Source organism: Phragmites australis, chromosome 5 (assembly GCF_958298935.1).
Source record: "Phragmites australis chromosome 5, lpPhrAust1.1, whole genome shotgun sequence".
Lineage (NCBI taxonomy): Eukaryota > Viridiplantae > Streptophyta > Magnoliopsida > Poales > Poaceae > Phragmites > Phragmites australis.
Window position 1 is genome coordinate 36864457 of NC_084925.1, and position 14023 is coordinate 36878479.

The 14023-nt window shown below is 45.7% G+C and overlaps 1 protein-coding gene across 1 annotated transcript; it reads right to left on the minus strand.

Annotated features, from left to right (window-relative positions):
• Nucleotides 1–5353: 5353 nt before the first annotated feature.
• LOC133919478 (GDSL esterase/lipase At5g55050-like) lies at nucleotides 5354–8544 on the minus strand. The gene is made up of 5 exons (XM_062363878.1): nucleotides 8090–8544; nucleotides 6735–6865; nucleotides 6391–6627; nucleotides 6061–6310; nucleotides 5354–5943 (listed from the first exon to the last, which is right to left on the minus strand). Exons 1-5 carry the CDS (start codon nucleotides 8355–8357, stop codon nucleotides 5717–5719), a joined length of 1113 nt encoding a protein of 370 aa, XP_062219862.1. The 5' UTR covers nucleotides 8358–8544; the 3' UTR covers nucleotides 5354–5716.
• Between the last annotated feature and the right edge of the window lie 5479 nt (nucleotides 8545–14023).

The following is a 14023-nucleotide window of genomic DNA, read 5'->3' on the forward strand; positions in this document are numbered from 1 at the left end:
CTTGGAACTTGTGCCCCCTCCTTCCCGTTCGGGGCATGTCGCAGCCGGCGAGTGTATAAAAGAGTCGGCGCACAGAAGAGAACAGAGAATGAACGAACCACCCCCCAATCAACCAAGAATAGACCGAAGAGAATCCGACCAAGGATACACCCGCGACATCCAAGAGACCGCAAGCATCGAGCACAGAAGCACCAAGAACCAAACCGTAGTCCCTGCCCAAGAGCAAGGGGCCTCAAGCTCTTAGTTAGACACAATATTCTTGTAACCAGCAACATCCTTGAGGGACTTCCTCAGGACAGTTATACATCCACACAGGAGTAGGGTATTACGCCCCTGCGCGGCCCGAACCTGTCTAAACTCCGGTGCATTTACTTCCCTTTGCACTAGGTTGATTATCCCCCACTGTTGGTCGTTGCATTTACTTCCACTTCCATTTATTTCTCCGACGAACTTATTCAGGATCATCCCCCTGGCCGAATCTCTAAAAAGGGGTCTCTGGGATCCCTGCGACAGGAATTAATCCTCTGACAATTTTCAATCTCTCCATTCACTTATAGCTCATGCATATCTCTCAATGCATTGTCTATAACAAACTCAACATCATTATTAATCCATAGGTATTGTCATTAATTACCAAAACCACACATAAGGGCTAGATGTACTTTCACCATACCGCACAACCACGAGGCTTATATGGGTATAGCCTGACCAATTAGTTGGCCACCCCTCCGATTCTGTGGGCACTAGTGGTCGATTGAGTGACACAAGTGGGGGCTTCTAACAAGTGGGGGGGTTCTACAATGATGGAATCACTATTAGCGGTGAAACCTCAGTGGGTGCTTACGGATCGGCGGAAGCTTTGTAAATGCCTTGTAGTGATCTCTTGGCACACACATCGGAAGTGTGTAAGGTACCGATAGGTACCGATAAAAGAGTTAATCACGACTCATGAAAAAAGTTGTGCAAACTCTACAGAGTATAAAACTGATCGATCAATCGTGCTTACAATAAAGAGCGGCTTAGACTTCTTCTTGATTAGTTGGGATCAGAGTTCTGGTTTGGATGGTTGGGTAGCTAGGTAATGGAATTACATGGTGAGTCTTGGTAGTCGGATGGTATTTGATGAGCTGTTTTGTTTAAGTGGTATCTTCACACTTAGTAATTAGGATGTCTGTTGATGAAGTTATAGGTTAAGATTGTTTAGTGTAGTAAATCAGTGTCTAACTTTTTCTTGACTTAAGCTCCATGTCATGCTTTTCTACATTTGTGGAGTATATTATGTATTCACACTTTCTATTTCCAATAATAAATGCTGCTCAGTTGGAGCGTTCCAGATCGCGTTACCCCCAATCGATTATCTATGGTGTGCCCAGAAGATCTATAGGAGTTATCTTCTATTCTTCCGCTGCTGTCTTGTAGACTCTGATATTTATTTCAATATACTCATTTTGTTTGATATAGAACTGTATATTACTTATAATATCACCGCATGTATGATGAAACTGATCCTGGCATACATATGGAATGCGTTTTGTTATTCTTTTGAAAAACCAGGCATGACATATATCATAAAGATCTACACACCAGACAATGAATAGTATAGAAGATATAGCGTGATCAGCTAAAGTATACAAACCGGATAGTTCGGTGATGGAGTTCAAATTAGCACCGGAATATTCGGTGTTCACAATATATTTGAGTGGGTTTCTAATGTGGGTTTCTAATGGCTAGTTTTCTACTACTGTACACACCAGATGGTCTGGTATTTGTCTCAAACCAAATACAGGGAATGCTTGATTGTTCATTTGGCTAGATAAAATACTTACTTCACCGTTCTTGAAAGGAATCCCCTACTTTTGTTTAGAAGTTACATCTATCACACATGATGGTTAATTGGGTAAGCAATTAATTTTTTGGTTTCCAATAACTTTATATTTCATTTGAACTAAGCTATTCACATCGTTGAAATTATTTCTATGTTTGTTTGGATTAGTAATGAATTTATTTTTCCTTTGTGCTGGTGGCTAAGAAAAAATTTTGATATGAACATATTCTCTATTGGTTTAGGTCATCATCCATGGTTGTCAGTAAGACTAAATACAAGACACTAAAAACTACTATTGAGAAGCTAGATAAGGAAATGCATGTAATTTTGGAGCATGGGGTTCAGCTAGGTCTTCCACCAATCAATTCGAAGCGACATAGCTGGATAGTTGAACATGAAAATCTGAAGTTGATTAGCATGTTGGCTGATAACCAAAGCACCGGCCATGTTGTTGAGATAGTTGATAGTGGTGGAACCGATAAGACTACATTGGCACATAATGTATTCGATGATCATCACATAAGAAATGTTTTTACTATTGTTTTATTAAAATGTGGCTCAAAAGATTTTGATAATATGGAATTACAATCTATGATTTCAATGATATGGAATTATAGTCTGCAATTTCAAGCTCTACTAGCATCAAGACTTGGGGAGTAGGAAATATAAAGAAAATTGAGGACCGTCACTTGATTACAGACCAGGTGGTGGATAGAATATTTGGGCTCACCTAGTGGAATCTAATAGGAGCAGAGATTGTGGAGATGTAGAAGGAGAGGTGGCCTGATATGGATCTGAACTGGGGCTCGGTGAAGGTAGCAGAGAGTTTTGTGATTTAAATTGGATAAACTCGAAGGAAACAAAAACTTAACTTAAAATAGAATGTTTCGTAGGTATCTAGACAAAATAAGGTTCCCTAAGAAAATGTCCATGGTTCAATCTTGGTACTTGGCCAAATAGATAATCTTTTATGTACTTATAAAAACTTTAAATATATGTTGAACATTAGACAATAAGTCATAAGTTACAATCATGTGACCATTCGTGATGAAAGAATACTCGTTGACGGCTTAAGTGGATTCTTAACCTCTTAATCAGGAGGAAAAGAGGTTGCTTATTGTTTATTAATATGCTTAACGATTATAAGGGGCATAATTATTGGTATTATTCTTGAGAAGTATCATCATGACAGTTGTAATGATGCTAGCCACGCAAGGGTTATGCGAACCCTAACATCCCCAGGTGCTGCAACAAAAGCTTCATGTTGCGAGTATTGCGTAGTTTTGAAACTGATCAAGGAACCCTTGGTGTACCAACACAAGGTGTCAGACTCTAGGTACTAATTAAGAAGGCAAAAAAGTTGAGCCATAGTGAGCAGCTTTAAGATCAGAGTCATCCAACACCTACAACCTCAAGCTTGGCGCGTCCATAGGAGCCTAAACCTAGAAAAGCAATGCAAGCAACCCTCTCCCAAGATCTAGATCAAGCCATCGAACAATTAGTTGAGTCCTCAAGCAAACACCAATGTTGTTGAATTGATTCCATGGATATGCCATTTACCAATGAAGAAGATTGTGGTTTTTGATCTGATATTGATGAGTTTATTAAACTGTGCAAGAGGAAAATAAAGCTCTAACGGTTATGGTTGAGCGGAGTTGATGTAATGCCGCTATAGGTTGAAATTTGGGACGAGTCGAAGCAAAGGTAATGCATAGCATTATGTGAGTCAGGTTATGTAATCACTATATTTTTTTCAATATTTAGGGCATATTTGTTTTTTTTATTCTGATTGTAGATACTAGCTTCTAAAATCAGAATCTAAAACAAACAAAACGATTCTACAATCCATAATTCAAAATCCGAGACCAAATTTGCCATAATTCACAATTCAGAAAAAGGCTGCTTCTAGCAGATTGTGACACATATTTACCCACCATGCCATTACAAAATAACGGCTCACTTCTTTCTCCCCTCACTTATTTCTCCCACATGACCTCCCAAGCCCGTAGCCCCACACTACCGGCCTACGCTGCCTCTCCACCTGCGCCTCAGCACCCTCTACCCCGCGCACCCTGGCTATGCCATCTCCTCCACCACGTCAGGCCCCGCCCCCTCCTACTCCCCCTCAGGAGACAGCTTACCAAACTACCGCTCCCCCTCCGGCCTCCGTCTCCTCCGTTTCACCGCGCAAGAGGTCCCCGTCACCATCGCCGCGACTCTGCCCATCCCTCCGCCCCCGGCCGACGGGTAGGACGGGCGTTGCCTCCGCCTCTCGTCCTGGTGTACGACCGCCATTATGTTCCAGTGATGCCCTGCCTAGCCAGCAACCCAGTGTTCCACGTCTCCAACTCCGACATCACGTTCGCCGACACCAACATCGCGGACTTCCTCCTCCTCACCTTTGCCACCGAGCCGACCCCCAACTCACAGCTCCTGCACCAGCTCCCCACGCGCTAGTGCCATCCCCCACTCTAGTCCCGCTGTGGGCAGATGATGAGAGGAGGTTGGGGCACGGATGAGGTGGTGTATTGCTTGGGACGCTGATGAGAGGAAAGTGGAGAGTATGTTTGTATGGGAGGGGAGAGACATGAGAGATTATATAATTCAAATTCTAACAATATAAAATTTGGTGTTGTTTATTTTAGATTATACAATTTAGATTCTAACGATCCAGATTTTAGATTGTGAGAATCAAAATCTGAATTGTTAGAATCACAATAAAAAAGAAACATGCCCTTAATATCTGAAACTTGATAGCAAATTTACCTAAAACATCGGAATGGTAAGTTATAATAAATCCAAAGTTATAAAGAAGTTGCACTAAATGCCGTCTCTCTTAAAACCATGTTTTAAAAATCTTTTTATTTATAAATGAGTGAGGAACTTAAGTATTGAGCAATCCAATAGTAAGTTGTAAATGAGTTGGAAAAATCTTAAAAAACTTTTTAGTTAAATATCAAAATACTTGGTCCATAAATATTCGACGTAAATACAATTTGTGAGTTCAAATATCAAATACTAAGTCTAATTGCGCAATTTGCGCAGACCTCTGGCTAGTTTATTTAGTTCAACGGGAAATAAAGGTAAAACTAGATAGGGTCGCGCGGTACGCTGTGCGAGGGAGTCAAGGCATGCAGATGCTACATTGCTGCCTCAATGAAGCAATATGAGTTACTAACATCAGCAATATATATGGGAGTTGCTGATTTTAACTGCCTGTTATCTTCTCTTTTCTCATGCGGCAGCTCATAGCCTTTCTTCAACCTCCAATCAAGCCAATAATTTTTTCAACCTCCAATGCGCTCGCTCCCTGCACCGCATGCATACCTTCTTCTTGCCTGCCACCCCCGCCGCACTAACCACTATATTTTAGAGCTCTCCTATCTTAACACTGACCCACCACCTTGACACTGACCCACCGTTGCCTCGTCACTCCGCCTCCGTACCGTCCTTCTCCACCGGACCAGCTTGCCACCCGCCAACCTCCCTCTAAAACCGTAGGGCACAAATCCTCGCTAGAAAAGCTCGACAACAGAAGCCCCGAACACTAACCTCTCCTCGCTAGTGGAATTTGAACGTCGCCTGAACTCTCGTGTGATTTCAAGGATATGAAAATTAGGAAAGGCGTGTGTATATATATAGTTATATTAACCAGCTTTCGTCGATAGTCGCTTCCATGCCCTGCTCTCAATTCGTTCAGTTGTTCAGATGACGAGCACACAAGACACTACTGGAGAGATGATATTTTACCCGAGTCGAAACTACACCACTACCACGTCCTAAAGCACAAGCAAGAGATGAACACCACTACGTATATCATACACACCAGTATCACCACACGGACCCGGGAAATCGATAACATACATAACACGGTACACGGTGATGGCCATACTAGTACTGGTCTTCCACTAGCTGCCTGAAATTTATCGGCGAGGCGAAGTGAAGCGAGCCGTTGTAGATGGCCGCGGCGGCGAGCTTGGAGGTGGCGTGCGTCGGGTGCAGCAGGTCCCAGAAGAGGTACTCGTGCCGGTTGTCGCACAACGTGGCGTTGGGCGTGCACTCGGACCCCCCGTTGAACCTGCCCGACCCGCAGCACGCGGTCGTGACCTCCTTGAATCCTGCACAACCATTTCGTCAGACGATCGTCAAGCTTCTGAAGCCTGAACCGCGCTGTGCCGAGCATTTTCATCGATCCATAACGATAGTCTTAAAGCAATATCTATTCAGGCACTTACCGAGCCTTTGAGGATGCTTCATGATGCTCTGCACGACGGCATGGGAGCTCCCGATGGAGTACTTGAACCCCTGCAGGCTCACGCTGAGGTCGTGCATGGCGGCCTTGACGCCCTTGTTGAACCCACGCGCCAGCTCGTTGAGGGCGTCGATGCAAGCTCCGAGAGGGTGCAGGCTCCGAGGGTAGGGGCAGCACCCGATCGGCGGGACGTCGATCACGGCGAACTTCCTCGCCCCGAGCACGTACAGAGCCTGCCGCACACGTCCCGTTTCGGTGAGATTTTCGGCGGTCGTGGCACAAAGCACGGTTTGGCAAGAGGCAGGCGACCTACCTTGACATGATTCTGGCACAGCGAGACGAGGTTGGCGACGAACAGCTGCTTGTCGGTGTCCGAAGGCGTGCTGTTCCGCGAGAAGAAGGCGAAGAGGTCGTTGCCGCCGGTGCTGATGAGGAACAGGGACCGCGACAGCACGCTGTCGGCTGCTCCTTTGCTGATGCGCGCGGAGATGTTGCACTGCACGGTGGCGAATTGCTCGACCTGCTTGCTCATCGGAATGATGAAGTTCCCCTGCACGAAACCATGAACGGTGATCGCCGTTTATGTGCTCTAGTGAGTGCTCATGCAGGAATGTAAAAACTAACAGATTGCAATGGTTTCGGTCGCATATGTCGTACAGTTGTGTCAAGGATGCCTGAACCTGCAGAGGCAAAGTTCACTCCAAGGAGACCTCTGAGGATTTGCTTGTTAGTTTTGTTAGCCACGGCGAGGAACGGCGGGGGGCTGCGCTTGAATCCCATGTTAAGAGCTGGTAAAGATTAAAAAACTGTTTATCACCAGATGAACAAGTTTGCAGCCAAATGCTACTGCTGCAGTACTTTTGTTCAGAACTTGAACAATCTATCAATTTGGAAACATTCATTCCTGTACTTGAAGACTTTTTTCCAAAGAAAAACTGTACAAAAATATGCTCACACTCATATGTAACTAAAAGATTCGACAATATCAGATTTCGGAGCACTTGAGCGTCAATTTAGAGTCAATTGCTCAGAGGTGCTCAGAAAAGGTGATGAAAGTGCTCAGAATGTTGGGGCGAGTCGGTGGCCACGGGGTGGACCAGATCACTGTTTCTCATGTGTCGTGTAGATTTTGGAAGCAAAGCAGAGGTGCAGTGGTGCAGTGGTGTCCACTACTCCACTGTGACTGTCCCGTTCAAGCGCCAACGCCAAGAGAGTCAGAGTATGCTCAGACAAGCTCATTCATGCACGCTGCGTTAACTGAAGAACGACAAGCGCCAAGCGCGTAGCTGTGGTGCAGTAATATGTGAATGGTCGGGCTCTTTTACCACGTCGGTACACTGTCACTGCCACTGCCACTGCCGCTGCCGCTGCCACGCTTTTCTGAACCTAACTACCCGACGTCTGCACCACTGCGCCGCGTTGGGGAGGCTGCAATTGATTGCGCATAGGTCACATCTCTGAAAGACTGCAACTGCAGTTTACATTTGGCGTTATGCGGTAGAGGTAAAAAAATAGCCCAGGTTATTTGTGGCCTTCACTTTTACCGCTGAATTAGGCTCAAATGTTCAATTCCTAGCAGGACAAACAATCCGATTTCTGATAAAATACATATTCTTTCGGCGTCTTTGAATCAAGGAAACAAGTAGAGGCTAGAGACTATCTCTACCTGACGCTGAACCTCTTTTAACTGAAACCCTCACGGCACAATACTTGAAGGTGTATGCTTTCTGTGCTATCAGTTGTCAACAATAAAAATCAAACAAAGCGCTTGTCCGAAAACCCGGAAAAGCGTAACGGCTTCACTGCAACTCTAGCAGCATCAAAAACCTTTGGCGCCAAATTCGATCATAAGAAAAACATGGCAATGAAAAGGAGCATGGTAGTGTAGCATGCGTGCATGCATGCAGCTATGCTGCTGACACGAAATTCATCTCGACACAACTCGAAAAGCTTGGCAATAAGGTCAAGCTGCAATCACAAATGAACTAGACACGTTGTAATTAAGTGGTTACCCAAGAAGTCGATGCCGTTGTAGCCATTGCTGAACCTGCCGGTTGGCCGCGACGTGGGGAAGTCGACGCCGTTGTGCGGGAAGTTGGCCCGCGGCACGGCGCTTCCCGGAAGGTAGTTGTTGTTGCCGACGTCCGCCGTGGAGTCGCCGAACACGTAGATCGCCGGCACCTTATTATTCCCTGCTGCCGCCGATGCCGCCGGCGCCGCGGCGCAAGCGGCCGCTACAGCAAGCAGAACATGCAGCACTCGCACTGGCATGGTGGCCATGGCCGCCGGACGGTGATGGCTAGCTGCTCGGCGTAGTGCAGCTATTGATTATTGCGTGGGGTGGGGGTGGGGTGGGGGTGGCTCCCTCGCTGTTTGGCTTTGGGAAAGGACAGAGACCGGCACGGCTTGGCGCTTTAAAGGGAGGCGGCAAGCCTTAGTGACTCGCTTTAAGACCGGTAGGGCGTGGCAGTGGCATGGCACTACCGCTAGTGGTACAAAGTTGGCTTCGGTAAAGAGGGGCCTGACCTGGCTCCCGTCGCCGACTCCGAGTGCCTCCGGGGTCCATGGGTCCGCCGTATCGACGCCGTCGTACAGAGTTGTGACTAGAAAGTAAGGGTCAATTTGATTCGCTTGCCCGCTCGTCAAGGTTAGTCTTGCCAGCGGCGTGGTGAGCTCAAGTATCAAGACAGCGAGCGTGCCATCCAAACGCACGAAACCTTATCCAGCCAGACAAGGCAAGCCGGGCAAGCGTTCCAAACGCGTCTTAAATGAGATCGAGTTGAGGATCTCCTACGTGTACTTGTGAATCTTGTTCTGTACTGCTACTGAGTTGGAGAAAGTGGAAGCAGAAGAGAAGTACCGTGTGGAAAGGCAGATCTCTCAGCGGGTGTTCGGCAGTGATTCAGATCTTTGATTTTTTGAAGCTGAAGAAATTCAGACGTGAAACTATGGATTGATTGGGGGTATTTGATTAAAAAAATTAAAAAAATAAATATTGAAATCACTTTATTTTATTATACAAACTCCAGATCCAGTATGGATCTCGGATCTAAAACTGTGCCAAACAGGCCCTCAGTATGCAACTTTTTCCAACTAAACTTGATCAAATCCCTACCGTGATCTTCGTTCCGCCAAATGCCGTGGTCCTATAGAATTATCATACTAGAAGACCATCTTCAAGGGATTTCTGTTAGTGATCATAATTTTTTCACGAAGAGATTTTCGTTCTCTTCAGCGTTTCAACGGTTTTCTTTCACGGTTTCCGTCACAAAAGGATTCCCAAAGTCATTCTCTTCAGAACAGGATTCTCAAGATCATTCCCTTCAAAACAGGATTCTCTCTCATTTCACTTCACGAATCCCTTCAAAGGTAAACGGTTAGAAATGAGAGAAAATAAAAAGAATAAGAATATGGAGAGGAATCGAAAAGAAAACGAAATATAAAGAATATAGTTAGAAATAGTCTAATGAAATAATGTTCCTTTCCAAATGTAGTACTGAGGCTTGTTTTTCAGAGAATCCCAAGACCTAACCGGAGGTAACTTAGCTTAACTAGAATCGATTACTTGGAACAATCACACTGTCAGTCGGAATATATTCCACCAACCAATGTCATTGATGCATTTGTACATTCATGATAGCCGCGACACGCTTACAAACCTTGAAGGATAGAAAAGCCAAGCGGAATCAACAGGTACAGAGATTAATTACTTTTGATGTGAGCATAAGTGCATTATCAGATTTTTTTTTTTTGCGGGAAACATTATCAGATGTTTCAGTGGGAAGAACTAGAACCTAATATCAGACACGCAAGATTGTAGCACATTCTTCTACGTTTTATTTATCTGTTTTCCTTTGTGCACAGCATCCAATAATTCTATCTTTACGTGTAGTTCTTTTCATATTGTTCTTACCATTCCTTACATCTGAAGATAGCTATAGCTAGCATGTCAGATGCAGCTTTTTTGCTTGGCGGGCAGAAAAGAAGATCCCATGCATGTATACGTATGACCTTTTTCCCTTTCGAAAACAGAAATAAAACGACAGCAGGGGACAGAGCGACCTTTTTCTTTTGAGATTTGAGACGAGAGGGTAATCTGTGTTTCACTTTCAGATGATCTGATGCCTGACTCATTTTTTTAGCCTATTTAATATTAATATTTTATTAATAGTCCGTCGGGATCTATATTTTCAGAAATTAATCCCTTTTATCACGTTATAGGCTTTGATGTGACTCACGACTTGGTCATGCCAAGTGCCACATTAGCGGGCGGCCGGCCCCGTGCCATGTGGGCGTGCCGACGTGGCAGCCCTGAGTCGCACCAGGGCGCATGGCGCGACTCCAGTCGTGCTAGCCACTATGGCGTGACAGAGCGCCATACAGGCGTGGCCGGCTGTCCCCTGTGTCCAAGCGCGCTGGCGCGACTGGAGTCACGCCAACCTCTTTGGCGTGACACAGGAATATACAGGCCGGGCGCTGGCCCTTCTCTCCCGCACGCAGCCGTTTCTTCCTCAAGCAGCCGCGAGCAGAAGAGCCTTCTAGCGCCGCCCACGCCCTCCTCCACTCCATTCTCCACCGATTTGGGCTCGATTCAAAGGGGATTTAAGGGAAAAGAGTCCTAGGAAGGTATCTCCTCCTATCCCTCCAAGTTTTTTTTGGTTATTTCGGTTTGCATTGCTAGTTTTTGGATTGTTGGGGTTTAGAACTTGATTCGGTTGATCTACGAAATTTCAACGTTTCGGTCTAGATCAGTGGTCATATATCGTGCTATGTACGTATACTAACGCATATGTATCGTGTGAAATTTGTTGCATGCAATCGGTTGAGCGTAGGAAATTGAAATACATATAGCTATACTAAATGTATATGAACAATGCATGTTTTTGCATTCCTACACTAGCGGAGGAGGTTTTGCATTCCTACACTAGCGGAGGAGGTTTTGCATTGTAGAGATGTAATTTAGTCGAATTGAAATATTTAATGTGTAGGTTTTTAATGTGTTATAGCGATGATACACGTGTAATATTTGGATGGTTTGTGTAGATGAAACGCATTGTGCGTATATTTTATGGTGGCACGGTTAGTACAAATGGGGAGATCGATAAGATGAGGGAGGAAGTGTTGAAATTTGGGAACCCTCCTTGCTTCGATGAAATTGTTGCTCGGGTTAGGGTAGTTTTGAATGTTGATGTGGATGGAAGTTATGTTACCGTACGGGGAAGGTTGGATGTCGGCAGGGGTGGTAGGGCTCACTATGTTGTTATGGAGTTGACGTCAGAAAATGATTGGAAGCTGTATAAGGAATGTTGGAATGGTTCTCAAGTCTGTTGCGCGGAGTTGGTAGTTGATGTTGATGTCGGAGAAAGCTCGATGCCATCGGTTCAAGATGTACCAGGCAATAGTAGCCAGGAAGTGGAGCCTATTGAGCATTTGACCCAGGAAATTCCACGTATTATCGCAGAGGGTGCCGGTACTGCTGTACTCGCGGATGGTACAGTTGCAGAGTTAACTCGGGTATCTGTTAAGGGAGGTACATGCCGGTGGTTCAAATAAATTTGATCTGGCTGTTGTATGTAATGATTTCGATGATGGTTATTTTGAGGATGAGGAGGCTCAGGAAAATATCGAGGAAACTGAAACATTTTCCTTGGACAGTGAGGATGATGTCGAAGATGATAAGGCAGAAGAAGTGGAACATGTTAGGCAACGACACGGGGGTGTTGAGGTGGGAGAAGAAGCGGGAGAGGATGAGGAGGCAGCTTGGTGGGACGGAATTTACACGGAGCAGGAGGTAAGGACACTCAAGGCGGTACATGTGGACGTGCCCGAGGTGCCTGGTTACGAGGACATTTTGTTGACGAAGAACGCTCTATGTGATAATGGCTTAATGTCGACGGAGGAGGAACAAGATAGTGAGAAGGAGTTGGTTAAGAAGGGGATGTTATTTGATAGTTTTGATGAAGTGAAGTTCTGGTTCAGGGACTACTCAGTTCGGCACCACCGGCTGTACGACGTGGTTCGTTCAAATGCGAAGGAGAGGTACACTTTAAAATGCCAGAAAGGTTGTGGATGGGGTGTATGGGTCCGTCGTATCCCAGGTGACAGCCAACGATGGAAGGTCATAAATGTAAAACAGCCTCACACTTGCGGGTCTGTGAGGCCGGAACAAGTGCACTCCCAGTGCACAGCTACTTATCTTGGTCGACGCATCGCCCCAATCGTTAGGGCGGACCTGGACACGACTGTGACCTCTCTAATTGAGTCTATAGTTGGGTTCACAAATTACCGGGTATTGTACAGTAAGGCATGGAGAGCGAAGCAACATACCATGGCATTACTATGGGGAGATTGGAAGGAGGCATACGCGAGGGTCCCTAGGATCTTGAATGCAATTTCACATGTTAATCCCAGGACGAAGTGGTTCATTTCAACTGGTGGCATGGTGGCCAGCGATGGTGGTGTCATTAAACCGGTCATGCAGCGTGTGTTTTGGTGCTTTCATCAATGCGTGGAGGCCTTCAAACATTGCCGGCCCGTGATAAGTGTCGACGCCACATTCTTGACGGGAAAGTACAAGGGTGCACTGATAATTGCTGTTGGCATCGATGCAGAGGATCAGTTGATCCCCCTAGGATTTGCGCTGACAGAGGGAGAGCGGAACTATAGCTGGTCTTGGTTTTTGTGCCTGGTTCGCTGTCACGTAATTGGCGCGGGGCGCCAAGTCTGTATGATATCGGATCGGCACCAGGGTCTCCTTAATGCAGCAAGGGAACACATGGAAGGTTACCCTCCTCTCGTGCACCGGTGGTGCATGCGTCATTTTGCTGCGAACATTTGGAGAAGGCAGAAGAGCAAGGAGGTACTTACCCAACTGAAAGTACTTTGCAAGGTTAAAGAGGAGAGACAGTTTGAAAAGAAGCTAGTAGAATTGGAGAAGATATTGAACGAGCCTGCGATAGAGTGGTTGAAGAGCGAAATAGCTAATAAGTCCAAATGGGCGCAGACGTTTGATGCAGGTGGCTGTAGGTACGGAATCATGACAACAAATATCTTGGAGGTATTCAACAATGTCCTTAAAGGCATCCGTACAATGCCGGTTTCTGCCATCGTTGAGTAGACCTTTCACAAATGCAACTACTACTTTGTCGATCGGTGGAAGAAAGCACGCGCAGGTATTGATGATGGTGAGGTGTGGGGAAAAGCCATTGCTAAGCACCTCACGTCACAAGGGGAGATATCAGCTACACAGGAGGCTCAACTCTTTGATCCAAGGAGCTATGTTTACAGCGTGAGATTCACTTTTCGGACCTGCGTGGGGGGTGAGGGCTCCGGCGGCAGAATCTACAGAGTCGACTTAACTACAATGCAGTGCACATGTAGGACCCCACAATTGCTGCATATCCCGTGCTCTCATGTTATCACAGCATACCGGATGAGAAGAGTTGACCATACAAGTTCCGACTACTTGACCCCAGTGTACTCTAAAAGGATGGCTCTAAAGACTTGGGAGTCCACCTTCGAGCCTTTACTTGATGCTTCACAGTGGCCTGAGTACAATGACGACGAATATGTGCCCGATTGTGGTCTATTGAAACAAAAGGCAGGGAGGAGGAAGAGGAAACATCTTTGGAATGAGATGGATGATAGCAGTAAAGGTTACGGTGAAGACATGTATGGAGCAGGAGACTTTGATGAGGCACCTATTAAAATTCGTTGCTCTATATGCCACCGGTTGAGGCACAGGATGGAACAACACAAGGTGGGCCTGAAGAATAAGCCAAATCGTAGGAAAAAGGGGAATTCTAGTAGCGGGGAAGTAGATCGCAGACAGGTAGAGGTGAACTACTCGCTATCGTTCAGTTGTTCTATTTATAATGTTTTATACTTGCCATAAATTAATTTTTTTCCCTATTCTCTAACAACCCTCTCATTACTTACATTGCAGG